This window comes from Podarcis raffonei, chromosome 5 (genome assembly GCF_027172205.1).
Source record: "Podarcis raffonei isolate rPodRaf1 chromosome 5, rPodRaf1.pri, whole genome shotgun sequence".
NCBI classification, from domain to species: Eukaryota; Metazoa; Chordata; class Lepidosauria; order Squamata; family Lacertidae; genus Podarcis; species Podarcis raffonei.
In genome coordinates, this window is record NC_070606.1 from 37,032,830 (window position 1) to 37,047,720 (window position 14,891).

A 14,891-nucleotide genomic window follows, 5' to 3' on the forward strand; every position below is an offset into this window, starting at 1 on the left:
CCTGATTCTTCCCGTTAGTCTATCCATTTCTGCGTATTCCATCAATTTCATTCTCCATTCTTCTCTCGTGGGCATTTCTTCCTGTTTCCATTTCTGCGCCAGACTAAGAAAGTAAAGAGGAACACTGTTTGGAATGCTGTAATAGTTTTGTTTTAAGTCTGAAATAAAATACACTCTTCTTTATGAATTGAAAAGCTGACTGAGACTGAAGTGATTTTACCAGGGAGGACCTGGTTGGTGGCAGCGGATTAGTGGTGTACGGGTCAATAGTCCGTGAGACGACTGGGGGCTCCGAACGAACGCCACAGATCGTGTTTGCCAGCGTGAGTCATGGGCTGTATATTCTGAAGAAGAAGAAAAAAAACGGGACCAAGAAGTAGGAGATGCAGATTTTGAAATACAGCTCATTGTTATTTTATTTAAAATAACTTCCATCTGTTTCTTTGTCACTCTCTACTTCTAAACTAGATGTGCCCTTGGCTGAGTCCAGCAAGGCTCTTCTTATTTTCTTAAAAATAACAGTGGTTAGATGCATGGTAGGCCGCTCCCCCTCCATTCCATGCTTACAAAAAAGGTGTCTTGGGGTTTCCAGAAACATAAGAAAATAAGAAGAACATCAAGTGGGCGCTATTGCCATTACGAGAGAACAAGGAGGTGTCATTTTAAAAGCTGACAGGTAGCTAAATTCCAATTTGCACATTAATCCAGTCAAGTAATGTGTAAAAAAAATAATGCATCCGTTAATGAAAATAGTGTACAAGCACATTCTATTAGGGAAAATTACTTTGCAAAAATGTTGTATTACACTGTATATTTTAAAAGCATACATTAGGAGAAATGAGCACTAAGATGCTGGTGAATTTTCACAAGGGCCTTTAAAAAAATCAAAACCAGATGTGGAAATGTGGAGAACTGAACTGAAGTTTGTAAAAATGAGAAACTGAGAGAAACCAAATTAACTCACCCCTAGCTCAGTATTGTCTGCACCCCTGGTCTTCAACTGGTGGCCTGGTCCAAGGTAGGTCGCAAGGGGAACACTACCACCATGCCAATATATGGTTAAAGAAATGAGTCCTCAAATTCATGTTTGGGTTACAAATGGGTCCTGGGTCTGAAAAGGTTGAAGACTGCAGGTCTACACTGACTAGCAGTAATAGGGGACTTTTTTGGGCCCAGTCTTACCGATCAGGGTTAAGGGCTGAACCTGGGACTCTCTGCCCTCAAAATAAGTGCTCTACCACTGAACTACAATCCTACCTTGGTTTTCGAACAGAATGTGTTCTGGAAGTCCGTTCACCTTCCAAAATGTTCAGAAACCAAGGCGCAGCTTCCGATTGGTTGCAGGAAGCCACGGAAGCCATGCCAGATGTTCGGCTTCTGAGGCAAAGTTCGCAAACTAGAACATCTACTTCCAGGTTTGGGGTGTTCGAGTTCTAAGTTGTTTGTGAGCTAAGCTGTTCGAAAGCCAAGGTACAACTGCATAGTCAAGGTATGACTGAAATCAAAGTGCCTGTGCCTGCAGCAAACCAAGGACAAGGCGTACAGAAATGCACAGCACATGTGAGGTCACCCACCATGCAAATATTTCCACTGCTTCAAATATTTTTTACTAATAATGTGAGGCATCTTCCCTCTTCATGTGCCCAAAGTCTTCTGGCCATGCTATTTCTCCATGGGGTTGTATTCAAGTAAATTTTGCTCGCAGTAGACCATTGAATGCCCCTAACTTAGCCATAGTCACTCATTTCAGTGGGTCTGCTTTGGAAATACTCCATTTCCTTTCCCCTTTTTAAGACTTAGCCTCCCTCGTATGACATAGAAAAAAATGTGCATACCAACAACTATATGGCATGGTGAAAAGGACTTGTTTGTTGACCCAGATAATGTCTGTTTCTTCTGGTTTACTATTCAGTTTCGTAAGGTACGTTTGAAGTAAAGAATACACAACCTTCATTTGGGGAAGACCACATCTTTATCTTAGTACTACAAGGATAATAAATGCAGCTTGATGGAGATTTTATTGTTATGTGTGAGGCTTAGTTCCTGTTTACTGGATGGTGATAGTTAAGTTTTGCTGGTCAACATGGTTATTATTGGGATGCGGGTGGCACTCTGGGTTAAACCACAGAGCCTAGGACTTGCCGATCAGAAGGTCGGCGGTTCAAATCCCCACGACAGGGTGAGCTCCCGTTGCTCGGTCCCTGCTCCTGCCAATCTAGCAGTTCGAAAGCACGTCAAAGTGCAAGTAGATAAATAGGTACCACCCCAGAGGGAAGGTAAACGGCGTTTCCGTGCGCTGCTCTGGTTCGCCAGAAGCAGCTTAGTCATGCTGGCCACATGACCCGGAAGCTGTACGCCGGCTCCATCGGCCAATAAAGCGAGATGAGCACTGCAACCCCAGAGTCGGTCATGACTGGACCTAATAGTCAGGGGTCCCTTTACCTTTATCTTACGGTTAGTATTATGGTCTTGTGGCAATGTTGGGGGCAGGGCCAAAACATGCACTTTTGACTCACACGTGCAGGAGGAATGACTGAAAGGGCTAAGGCGTATGAGCAAACAGGAAGCTCAGATAAGAATCTAAGGATGGCTCTCAGATGCTCTGACGCTGGTGATTTTAGTGGTAGCATTCAAGATAGAACCCTGAGGCATGACAGCAGAAGGGAGGAACAGGTTTCTGTAGTTTAAGTAGTAAATGACCAGGCTCACCTGTGCAACCAGGTGAAACATCCAAGCAGTACTGTTGCTGCAAGCAGCAGGAGCCACAGGACAGAATGGAGAAGGGATGTTTTGGTAAAGCTGGGTGTTACCAATATATGAGGGTGTTGAAATGAAAACCATCAGATGTGTTGAAGTGATCAATATAGAAATAGAAAGGACTTGGAAATGGATCCTGGAGGAACTCCATCCAAAAGTGATTGTGCTGCTCACTAATAATAATAATAATAATAATAATAATAATAATAATAATAATAATAATTTATACCCCGCCCATCTGGCTAGGTTTTCCCAGCCACTCTGGGCAGCTTCCAACAGGATATTAAAAACACAATAAACCATAAAACATTAAAAACTTCCCTAAACAGGGCTGCTTTCAGATGTCTTCTAAAAGTCAGATAGTTGATTATTTCCTTGACATCTGATGGGAGGGCATTCCACAGGGCGGGCGCCAATCTAGGATGAGATTCTTTTGCATGACATTCATACACAAACACACAGAGATCTTCATTTTACTAAAACACCCTACTTCAGAAACCAGTTAGGACAGGTTCTACAAGAGTTCATGAATGGGGAAAGGCCTTAAGTGATATGTAATGACTGTTAAAAAAAACATCAAAAAAACATCAAAAAAACATCAAAAAAACATCAAAAAAACATCAAAAAAACGAAGATCATGGCCACTGGTCCCATCACCTCCTGGCAAATAGAAGGGGAAGAAATGGAGACAGTGAGAGATTTTACTTTCTTGGGCTCCATGATCACTGCAGATGGTGACAGCAGCCACGAAATTAAAAGACGCCTGCTTCTTGCGAGAAGGGCAATGACAGGCCTAGACAGCATCTTGAGAAGTAGAGACGTCACCTTGCCAACAAAGGTCCATATAGTTAAAGCCATGGTTTTCCCAGTAGTGATGTATGGAAGTGAGAGCTGGACCATAAAGAAGGCTGATCGCCGAAGAATTGATTCTTTTGAATTATGGTGCTGGAGAAGACTCTTGAGAGTCCCATGGACTGCAAGAAGATCAAACGCTTGCATTCTTAAGGAAATCAGCCCTGAGTGCTCACTGAAAGGACAGATCGTGAAGCTGAGGCTCCAGTACTTTGGCCACCTCATGAGAAGAGAAGACTCCCTGGAGAAGACACTGATGCTGGGAAAGATGGAGGGCACAAGGAGAAGGGGACGACAGAGGACGAGATGGTTGGATAGTGTTTTCGAGGTTACCAGCATGAGTTTGACCAAACTGCGGGAAGTAGTGGAGGACAGAGGTGCCTGGCGTGCTCTGGTCCATGGGGTCACGAAGAGTCGGACACGACTAAACGACTAAACAACAACAACAAATGACTGTTAAGAGGTCAAAAAGGGAGCACAGAGAGTAATCTTTGCAGTTTTGTGCATGCACAACAGTGTTCTTGTTTATAATTGTGGAATGTTACATGGTGTGAAATTAGCAACGGGGAAAAAATAGCCTTGCTGCTTCTGCACCGTTGGAGTAACCGAAGTATTTGAGCTAACTCCTTACCTGGCCAGCTGTCCCGGACTGGTGAGATACAGAAGAATGGTGGGAGGAACCAGCTGGGGAACCACCAAGGAAAGAAAGCTCAGAGCTTGAGGAGGGATGGTGGGACAACGATGAGTGGTCAGAGGGAGAAGACTGGGATGAGGTGGTGTCATAAGGGGTAACAGGGCTTAGTGAGCTGGAATAGTCTGGGGAGAGAAAAGTCCAGAATCAGAGGCAGAAGCTGATGCAAGGGAAGAGGGAGGCCAAGAGGCAGAGACTGGTGAAGAGTCATGGGTGTCCCCTCCTCCTGTTGCATAAGCCCCCCTCCCCCCGGTCTCCCAGAATCAGAAGAGGCATGAAAAGGGTGGAGGAGAGATTTGCCCCATGTAGATACAGTCTCTGATTGCTTGGGTAAAGCCTTGGAGAGGAGGGGACCTTCAGCCTCAGCAACTGCTTCATGGAGGCAAGACCTACCGGGTTGCTGTGTTAATTAGGCCTGATACTGCAGTAAGTCTGTGAGGAGTGTTTTGCTAACAAACTTCCATGGTGTGATTTATTACCTGTTCACTCCTGACACCAGCGCTATGCCTGCAGACATGGGTGCACGCACATGTGACAATGGTGGTGCCGGAAAGTGCGAAGATGTAGGTATGATGCATTCAACTTAACTTGCAGGGATTTGATTTGCAAAGAGAATTGGCTGTCAAATAAATGATGCTGTTGTCATGAATGTACCATAAATATGGCACATTAAACATGAGCTTAGGCTGAAGCAGAGGCAGATTTAGGGAAGCATGACCAATTCCCCCCAAACTGGGTGCTGAGCAAAGAGGGGTGCCGCAGGGTGCCACAACTATGATGTAGAACACACAGAGAACGGAAGGTGAGGGGGTACCAAATTTTGGTCTCACACAGGATGCCAGTGAAATTTAAAAGACCAAAGTTTGCCCCTGGCTGAAGCATATGTATCCGACATGTGGTACGTGTAGTAATGACATGTGTACATGTGGTAATGACAAAGGAATTGTGGCATAAAACTTAAGGGTTGCTAAAAGGCTAATGGCAGAGGCATGACAAGAAATCGTTTATTAAGCAGATCACTTTAATGGCATGGGTTGTCTCTTCAGAATTCATTTCCAAAACATCGGCTCTACACTTTATGCACATTTGTGCAGAATATTAGTAATTCGGGGAAGCATAGATTTGCATCATGTCGTTTTCAAGGCACAAGATCCCATTGCTCGCTATCCTCCATGAAATGGAGTGGCCCAAGATTCCAAAGCTGCCTTGTGGATGCATTCCCTCTGCCATGACTGTGAGTTGCCAAGTGCATTACTACACATCACCTGTCATGTGCATTTATTTCCTTAACCTCTGATGCAAGTAGTAGTTGGGTGTTCCCAGCAAAATATAGAAGCCTCTGCCAGTCAAGTCTTATCGCTAAGAAGGCGCTGACGATATTATATGCTGTGCTACTTATTCAAAAATCCTGCTCCTGTTGAACACAGCAAGAGGACTCTGGTTGGTAATATGTTCCTTGACTCTATTTTTGCTTTTTGTTTGGCTCCATTTCAAGGGTTTCTGTAAGGAATTGCAAGGTATGGTGTAGTTAATATTTTTTGAAAGAAAGTTTAAGCAGGTATGGGGAACTCATGGCCACCCAAGGTCAATGGTCAGCAAGGATGGGAACTGTCTAGAGAGGCAGAAGTTAAGCATCCCAACTTAAAACAAAGGCAGCTCCAAAGATTACAAACAAGTGCACATAGAGAATGTGAGCTGTGCTGACTCTGTTCTCACTTCTTGTATCTTGCAGAGAATCCCATATGTTTTCATGTTTTGTAAGCAGCTATGGAAACTAGAAATGAAAACAAAAACTGGATGCAGTAGGGCTGGCAGTTGTTAACTATATTGTATAATTTGCAACACAATTCTTACTATGCATACATAAACAAGAGCTAACTGGTTTAATATGCAATGTTTAGGAAAATGAATATTAATTTGCTTATATGAATTTGTAGCCTGTCACTGTGTGGCTTCACGTGGGAAAATGTTGCCCTGCTGTTTCCCTTCCACCAGAGAATTTTCACCTTGTGCCACGGTCTTTATAAATATGACCCAATTATTCAGAACCAGCCACACAAAATTAGTACTTATGCATGTATGAATGATGCACTGCCAGTTTTCTCCAGTGTCTAGGAGTCCCTTTTGCCACCTTTGACTAGTATGCCAGCTGTGGCTGCTCTTCGAGAGAGATAGGTTGGCAACAGTGAGCCACAGATTGATAACTTCCAGTTTTAATTTCTTCAGCGTGCTTTACCTGATGCTGCCCTTCACTTTGGAGCAGAAGCTGCAAGACAGTATAAGTGCATGGTTGCTCTTTGAGGCAGCCTATTGGCAACAAGTGATTCCTTTGCTGAAAGCATTGCATTGGCTGCCAGTTTACTGCTAGGCTAGATTCACGATTATACACTATTATAAAGCCCTAAATAGTTCTGGACTAGGGTATCTGAGAAACAGCCTCTCCTCCTGCAGCCTCCCCCAGTCTGTTAAATTTGTTCATGGTACCATCTACCTGTCAAGCTGCTACCAGCAACTCCCACGGCCGGTTGCCCAGGAACGTACAAAGACAAGGAATGTTCTTACCGTCCGTTTTTATTCAGTATTTACAGAGCGAGGCTCTAAAACCCATCCTCTTGGATAATGGCGCTGTCCCGAGTGAATCTCCACCCCACCATCTCGCCCGCTTCCTCATTCATCAAGCTCAACATCTCTCCTACGGGTGCTAAGAAGTCCCCTCTGTCTTGGAGCTCTTTGCTCTCCTATTTTCAAGGCTCGTCGGGTTCTGGGAGATGGTGGGTCTGGAATGCTTTCTAGTGATCATGTGTCATCCAGCTGCTCCGGCTCAGCCTCTTCCTCTTCCATTATTTCCCAACTTTTCCCCTCATCTGCTTCTGAGCTGTGACCTCCCTCAAACCCATGTTGTAAATCTAAACTGTGTTCCTCTGGAAGGGTCAGGCTGGGGAGGTGGTCTCCACTATTCCTCCTCTGCCCAGTGGCATAAGAAGGGGGTGCGGTGGGTGTGGTCTGCCCCAGGTGTCATCACTGAGGGAGGTGACAAAATGGCAAAAATATGTGTTTTTGAAAAAATGACTCCCGCACCCACTGCACCCTGTTGGCTGTTTGCAGACTAGTTACGCTGCAGAGAGCTTGCTGGGGGGACCAAAGAATATCTGGTCTCGAGATTCTTTGAATGAAATTTAGCTTGCCTATCGCAGAACAATACAAAGTTTTGTTAGGCAATGGCTTATCTTCACCTGTAAAGGTGAAACCACACACCATAGGCGTTTCCTTCCCATTCGCATTTTCTAAACATAACATTTCAACTAGATCATCAATTTTTGCAGTTTGATGAACCAGAAAAGATCCATTTTTGCCTTTCTCAATTTGCATGGATAAATTAGCTATGCCTAATTCCACCACATCAAATTTGTTCTGTAACTGTGATACTACCTGTTCATATTCCTGTTTAGTTTTTGTAGAAATTAACACGTCATCTACATATGCACATATTTTTGTTACAGAGTTTGCCCTTTCCTTTATAAACACACAATTGTCTGCCTTTCCTTGAGAAAAACCAATATCCAGCAATTGTTTTGCTAAAGTTTGGTGCCAATTCCTTCCACTTTGGTGCAGACCATAAAGGGATTTATTTAATTTGCATACCAAACCTTCAGCGGCGTCTATGCCTTCAGGAACATGCACAAAAATGTGTTCTTTTAAATCTGCAAACAAATATGCAGTTTTTATATCTAAATGATGAATAGAATGTCCATGTTGTGATGCATCTTTTAACAAAAGCTTAACTGTTTCATATTTTACACTTGGTGAATAACACAAATCATAATCTTCGCCTGGAATTTGTTGAAAACCCCTAGCAACTAATCTAGTCTTGTACCTTACAATTTCATTTTTGTCATTCATTTTAACTCTATAAACCCATTTTGAATCAACAAGTCTCATATCTGGGGTTTGTGGTACAAGAGACCAAGTGTTATGCTCTTTTAAAGAAGCTATCTCAGAGTTCATAGCTTTATATCAATTTACAGCTTGGTGCTTAGGTAAATTCCGAACATCATTGTAGCTTTTTGGCTCAAAAATCACTTTATTGGCATACACAGTATTAAAATGTTCATCTGCAAAACGTTGTGGCTTCTGTCTCTATCTGAACGTCTCAGTCCGGAAGGAGAGTCAGACTCCTCAGACTTAATGGGACTAAGTAAACTACTAGCTTCAGGTTGCCTTTTAAGGGGGAGACTAATTTGGGGGTATTAATTTGTCTGTCCAGGCAGACACCCTCTGAGACCTTATTTCATTCCTCAGCATGAATAGCTTCTAGGATTCCCAGGCAGTCCATGAAGATTGAGCCAATTCCCACGCTGGCACTACTAGTTCAACTTTTTGCGATTTGGATTGGGCTATTGGAGGGGGTGTAGGAGAGCCCGTTTCTTCTGGACACAGATATCAACATGTTGTCCATTCCTCATTGGTTAAAGGCTTTGATTTGCAATTGATGTAATTAAATTCCATGGGAGGAGGCGGGACTAGAGGTGGAAGTGACTTCCTTATGGTCAAAAGTCTTTCAATTAGTGCATCCAGGGAAAGTAGGATCTGCTCGAGGTAGGTTGTTAGGAGTTGTTCATCCTTTGAGGAGAAATCCTTTTCTAGCTTATTTGATGAGGGTGGGATTTTGTACAGCCTGCCAGAATATTTAAGATTGCCAGCCTCTGGGTAGAGCGGCTTACCGTTTCCGGCGCTGTTGGATTCTGCAGTGCTGGTTTTGGTTTTTGGTCTAACTGGCCTATGTACTCCTAGAAGTGGTGAAGGATCTTCGATGTTTTCGAAGAAACGGTGCACAAGCAAGCCAGCCCTCAGGAAATTGTCTTTATTTGAAAGGGTCTGTTTAGTTGAGAGCCCATCCTTAAAAGTCACCATAGCCCTATTTTGGGCCGTATCATGAGGGAGGAATTTTACCTTGATGATATTTTCTGCTGTCACAAGGCCCCTGGTGACTATTCCAATTTTTTCGGGAATATTTACTTTTCTTTGAGCATATGATGGGTGTCCTCTATTTGTGGAAAGTATTGTGAAGGCAAGTTTGTGATTATTTAACGTTAGCTTCCAGCAAGTCTGTGTTGTTTTATCTTGATCCTTTCTTGTTATGTTAGGGTACACGGGATTTCTTTGCAATGTCAAGAGAAGGGTTGGTTGCATGGGAGCTGGAATTTCCTTTGGTTTTCCTATTTCCCCACTAGAGGGTGGTGTGTGATCCACTGGGGTGTGGGGCTTTTCCTCAGAGTGCTTTATTGGCATGCATGAGTTTGTGATTTTCTTTTGGGTTGTAGGAGCAGAGTTCTTTGTTGTTGTATTCTCCAGCAGCTTAAAGAGCTTCTGGAAATTCATTTTTTTAGTCCGGCAGGTCGGCGTTCCCTTTTGGCCTCTCAATTTGATGTTTTTGGTCTTCATTTTTTGTGCTGAGCATTTTCTCTTTAAGGTCGGTTTCTTGGAAGCAAGGGACCCTCCCTCCTGCATTGAATTGTTTCTGTTTGTTTTTTTTGTAATCAAGTCCCAGTTTGGTTTCACCTCCATTAGTCCTAGTCCCAGATGTCATGTGGGGGACAGCGACCTCATGATTCTTAATCAATTCAGTTAGGGTGGTAAGCAGGTTCAAGCTTTCCAAAAGGAAATTTTTAATTGGCTCAAGTTCTTTGCTTATCTGTGTGAAATGAGTTTTGAGTAACTCTTCGAACATCCCTGACAGGTAGAAGATAAAGTTGTCCGGGTACTGTAGCCTTAAGCTGTTTGGCCATTTGTCTGTTTCAGTCAGCTCAATCGGGGAAGGGCACCTTAATTTCTCTCCTGATGGGGGGGAGGGGGAGGCTCATTTGCCATGGCTTCTAGGTTTTCCAGGAATAGCTCCTGTTCTATACTTGCTTTGGCTAGCTCAGCTTGTTTTAGTTCTGTTGCCAGGTCCACACCCTCACCCCCGGAGTTAGTTTTTTCCTCCCTTCCAGTCCAGGTGTGGTCAATAGACCACTCATGAGAATGGAGGTTTCCTGGATTGTTTGCTTCAGCAGCCTTGGGATGGAAGTAGGTCGAAATTTTGGCTTGTTTTTTCTTTGGAGGAGTTGTTACAGGTTGTAAAGGTGAAATCCCCAGTTCTTTGCAACATTGTCTTGTAAGTACCATCTTCGTACTCAGAAATAAATGGGGCTGTTTTATCCAACCCACAGCTTTATGGGCTTTTCAAGGGCGGTGGTTTAAAGTTGATTTAAGTAGCTTTAAAAGGGAGGGGAGGTTTAAAAGTCCACCCGACAGCTCCCGGAGTCCTTTACTAATAAAAGTTGGCAGATATTTTCAAAGGTTGAGCCTTTTTATCAGGGTAATTTGATCATTAGAGCTCCTACTCACGCAACAGAGACTCAGTTGAGACTTGACCCGGCGCCATCTTCCCCAGAAGTCCCTCATATGGTGTTCCTCATTATTTCTGGAAATAGGAGTGCTTATCGTGCAAGCCTCCATTCTTTCCAACTCGCCCATTAATCTTGCCGTTACCCCTTCCACAGTTAATTGTGCTGGTGGAACGGCAGATATCTGGCTAGCTACACCATCAAAGTCCTCATTAAGGGACTCTTTTCTAATATGTACTGCTGCAAGACTGTCCCACATTTCTTTGGCAGTTTTCTTATTCCTTATACAGACTACTTGCTGGTAGCTGACTCCCAAATTAATTATTGCCCTGGCTTTCGCATCTCCTTTCAACCAAGCATTAGTTACAGGGTCAGGAGGGTCATCAGTTACATAGGTCCACACTTCCCCAGAGGTCAAACGTGCCTCCACCCAAAACGACCATAAACTGTAGTTCTCATTTGTCATCTGTGGGAAGGTCAGAGCTTTCTCAGCTTCTGGAACCCGGTCAACCATTCTGGAACACTTCCAGACCCACAGTACCACACCAACAGGAGAAGGAGTTTTCAAACTTTTCTCAAAGTCCAAAAATGTGCAGTCATCCACTCAGCAGCTGGGCCCATAACCAAAGATGTTGGCTATTTGCAGACTAGTAGCGCTGCAGAGAGCTTGCTGGGGGGACCACACATTACAAGGAATGCAAAATAACTTTAGCTAGGTTTTAGTAACAAAAACAAAAACTCCTTTACACTAAATATATCAATAAGCATGACCAACCCAACCACCAGGGTACTGAGAAAGCTAGGTGCTGCTCTTTATATACTATACCCAATTGCTGACACAGCTTAATTAACACAACTTAACAGCATCTGCTACACTGCTTCACAGCTGTAAAACTAGGTCATGTTATTTGCTCTGGCCCTTATAGACATACATATCTTGTGGAACAATAATGAACCTTCAAATTTAAAGAGACCATTCAACACACACCCCTTCCTACACCACTGCAGGAGCACTCTCCCCTCGAGTGATTTCCAGAAATCAGAAGCATTGCTGCCTCCAACTCTGCAGGGAGAGCACAGCCTTTATGGCTAGTAGCCTTCGCCAAGCTCTCCACCATGAATCTGCCTAATCCAGAGGCATAGCTAGGTGAGGCAGGGGGCACTGGGCACCACGCGTCTCTCCTGAGGGGGAAGTGGCAGGCGGACTGCCTTCAAGCTCTGCACAGCTTTTTCAAGCAGCAGGGGGCTTGAGTCTGCCCACCGCCTCAGCCAGCCTACAGCTGAGGGGGAGGCTGCGGAGAGGCTCCACGCAGGAATAATAATAATAATAATAATAATAATAATAATAATAATAATAAATTATTTATACCCTGCCCATGTGGCTGAGTTTCCCCAGCCACTCTGGGCGGCTCCCAATCAAGTGTTAAAAACAATAAAGCATTAAATATTAAAAACTTCCCTAAACAGGGCTGCCTTCAGATGTCTTCTAAAGATAAGATAGCTGCTTATTTCCTTCACATCTGATGGAAGGGCGTTCCACAGGGCGGGTGCTGCTACCGAGAAGGCCCTCTGTCTGTAACCTCAGACAGAGGTAACCTCTGTAACTTCCCTGTAACCTCACTTCTCGCAATGAAGGAACTGCCAGAAGGCCCTCGGCGCTGGATCTTGGCTCACACCGCCCCCATGGGCAGCTTGCCCTGCCCCCATGAGTGGCTTGCTCTGCCCCCAACTACAGGGTGCGCGTGCCACCCCGGGCACCCGAGCAGCTAACTACACCGCTGCCTCTGTCCAGTCCCTGTAGGTAGAACATGCTGCGACTCAGGCATGTGTTTTATTTAGTTACTTCATAAAATCTAAGTACCGCTTGTTTGTATAGAAAAACTTCAAAACGGTTTGCAAAAAAAGATTTTTAAAAATAAAATTATCCCCCCAAAATTACACCATAATTTAAAACATATAGAAAGTAAAAACTACAGTGAAATAAACTGAAACTCGTACAAATTTTCTAAAAATCTGGGTAGGCTTGTCTAAAGAAGAATGTATTCAGCAGGCGCTGAAAGGAACACATTGAAGGCAGGGAATTCCAAAGTGTTGGTGCTGCCACACGGAAAGATCGAGTTCTTACAGATGTGTGGATATTATGTGAAGTGGTCAAGTAGGCACATGTGGCGTAAGGTGATATCCTTAGTAAACTGGTGCCTTTAGGCACTGTGGCTTCAGATCCCTGGAATCATCTTCTCCTTGAAAGGAAACATGCTTCAACATTTCTATATATTTAGACATTGGCTGAAAACTTTTATCCCCAAATTAGTCTGCTCAGGTTCTGCAATGTTGGTTTCGTGTTTTTAATACTGTTTTATCATTTGCACAAGGTTTAAAATGTTTTTTGGGTTTTTTGTATGGTACTAAGGTATTCTTTGAATGTAGAGCAGTTCATATATTTTTGGAATAAATTATTAAAGTGTATATATTTTGTCAGCATTACTTGTGAAGTGATAGCTGTGAGTTTTCCTCACCCCGTCTTGTTTCCTCCTCTTCCACACCAGCTTTACAAACAATACATAGACAGAAGATGTGGTGGCTTGTTGCCATTGCTTGCCTAATACAAGCAACTGGAGGCTCAGAAGAATTGAGTAGGAGGAGAAGAGATGCAAATCCTGAGGTTCACATGAATGTCGTAAGCTACATAATCTTTTTATAAATATTATCACAGATGCAGGCCTGAGATAGGCCTGGAATGCAGATCTAAGGGAGCCGAAAAGCAGCACTTGTTCCTTCTCTCTTCCTTCTCCCAGTCTAGAACAGGGATAGTCAACAAGGTGCCTCAAGCTGCTGTTGTGGCGCTACAGTTCCCATGAGCCTCAGCCTGCATGGCCAAAGGTCAGGGCCTAATGGGAGTTTTAGTCCAACAACATCTGCAGGGCACGGTGTTGGAAATCCCAGATCTAGAACATCAAAAGCATAACTATTGATTAATGGGGTGGGGATATGCAATTAGGAGCAATGACAAACAACCCAATGGGGAATGCGGAACTTTTCCTTGAAGTGAAACTGAGGAGCCTGGGAAACATGAAGCAATTCTGCTTCCAGTTTACCTCCTGCTGTCATGAACTCTGTGCAGACTTCTTGGCAGAGTGGCTCAAAGGGTGGAGGAGAGGTGCAGATCCTTCAAGTGTCCCTATTTTTCAGAAACAGTCCTGGATTTACAGAACCTGTCCCAATTTCTGATTTGATCCCAGAATGCCCCGCTTTTGCTTAGGACATCCCTGTTTCCATTGGAGAAATGTTGGAGGGTATGGAATAAGATGTCCCTATTTCCATCAGAGAAACATTGGAGGGTATGGAGGTGCTGAGCTGGATGCTGGAGAAGGGCTGAGTGGGTAGTCATGAGAACGCCCTGCTTCAGTGCTGTCAGTGCCCAAGAAGAGCTGTCTGACTTGGCTTCCTGCTACTGAAGCACTTCTCGCTTCTGGGGATGTGCCTGAGTCTTAATTAGACAGGATGTGATGTGGCTGAAGCAGTGTGAGCGGACCCAGCCCGCTTGCTAGCCCAGTTCCATAGCTCAAGGAGGCGGCTGCAGAAATGCCTTTGTCGATTCCTAGGGCGGCTTCTGTCAATCCAGGATGTCCCAGTTAAATTGGGACACTTGAGGGGTATGGAGTAGGTCTACCATGATTCACCCAAGGTGGTCTCCTCTCTGGCAGACAGATTAAAACATTATGAATTAAAACATCTCAGCAATTTATTTTATTTCTTTTTCAGAGTGAGCTGATCTGTTACAGAGGATACCCCAGTGAAGAGTATGAAGTCTTAACAGATGATGGCTATTATTTGACAATAAACAGAATACCTTTTGGAAGAAAAAATCTTACAGTCAGAGGTATCTGGTACTGTATTTTTCGCTCCATAGGGCGCACCAGACCATAGGGCGTACCTAGTTTTTAGGGGGGGAAATAAAGGGGGGGAAATTATCCCCCCCAGCCCCAAAGAGCAAAGATGCGAAGACAGTGAGCGGGATCCATCCCTCTTCCTCTTTAGCCACACGCAACTTCTCCAGAAAGTGAACAACAGAAAGAGAAAGGCGGGAGGCACCACTGAAATTTAGAAGTCCAAAATCTGCCACTGCAACTGTCCTATGTTGAGCAGGAAGGGGGCTTATAAGTGCTTTCAGCTGAATGCAGTTTCAAGCCTCTCTGTAAGTGAGA

General features: G+C 44.0%; 1 protein-coding gene across 2 annotated transcripts in view; it reads left to right on the plus strand.

The window, feature by feature from the left end:
* Positions 1-5,661: 5,661 nt before the first annotated feature.
* LOC128414011 (lipase member M-like) overlaps positions 5,662-14,891 on the plus strand; it is a 30,798-nt gene continuing 21,568 nt past the window's right edge. The window contains exons 1-3 of one of the 2 annotated variants that reach the window (XM_053388650.1): positions 5,662-5,740; positions 13,252-13,363; positions 14,449-14,566. In XM_053388650.1, the coding sequence (XP_053244625.1) occupies positions 13,259-13,363; positions 14,449-14,566 (223 nt within the window). In that variant the 5' untranslated portion in view covers positions 5,662-5,740; positions 13,252-13,258. Of the gene's footprint in view, positions 5,741-13,232; positions 13,364-14,448; positions 14,567-14,891 lie in introns of both variants that reach the window. The other variant, XM_053388649.1, reaches the window with a different exon arrangement.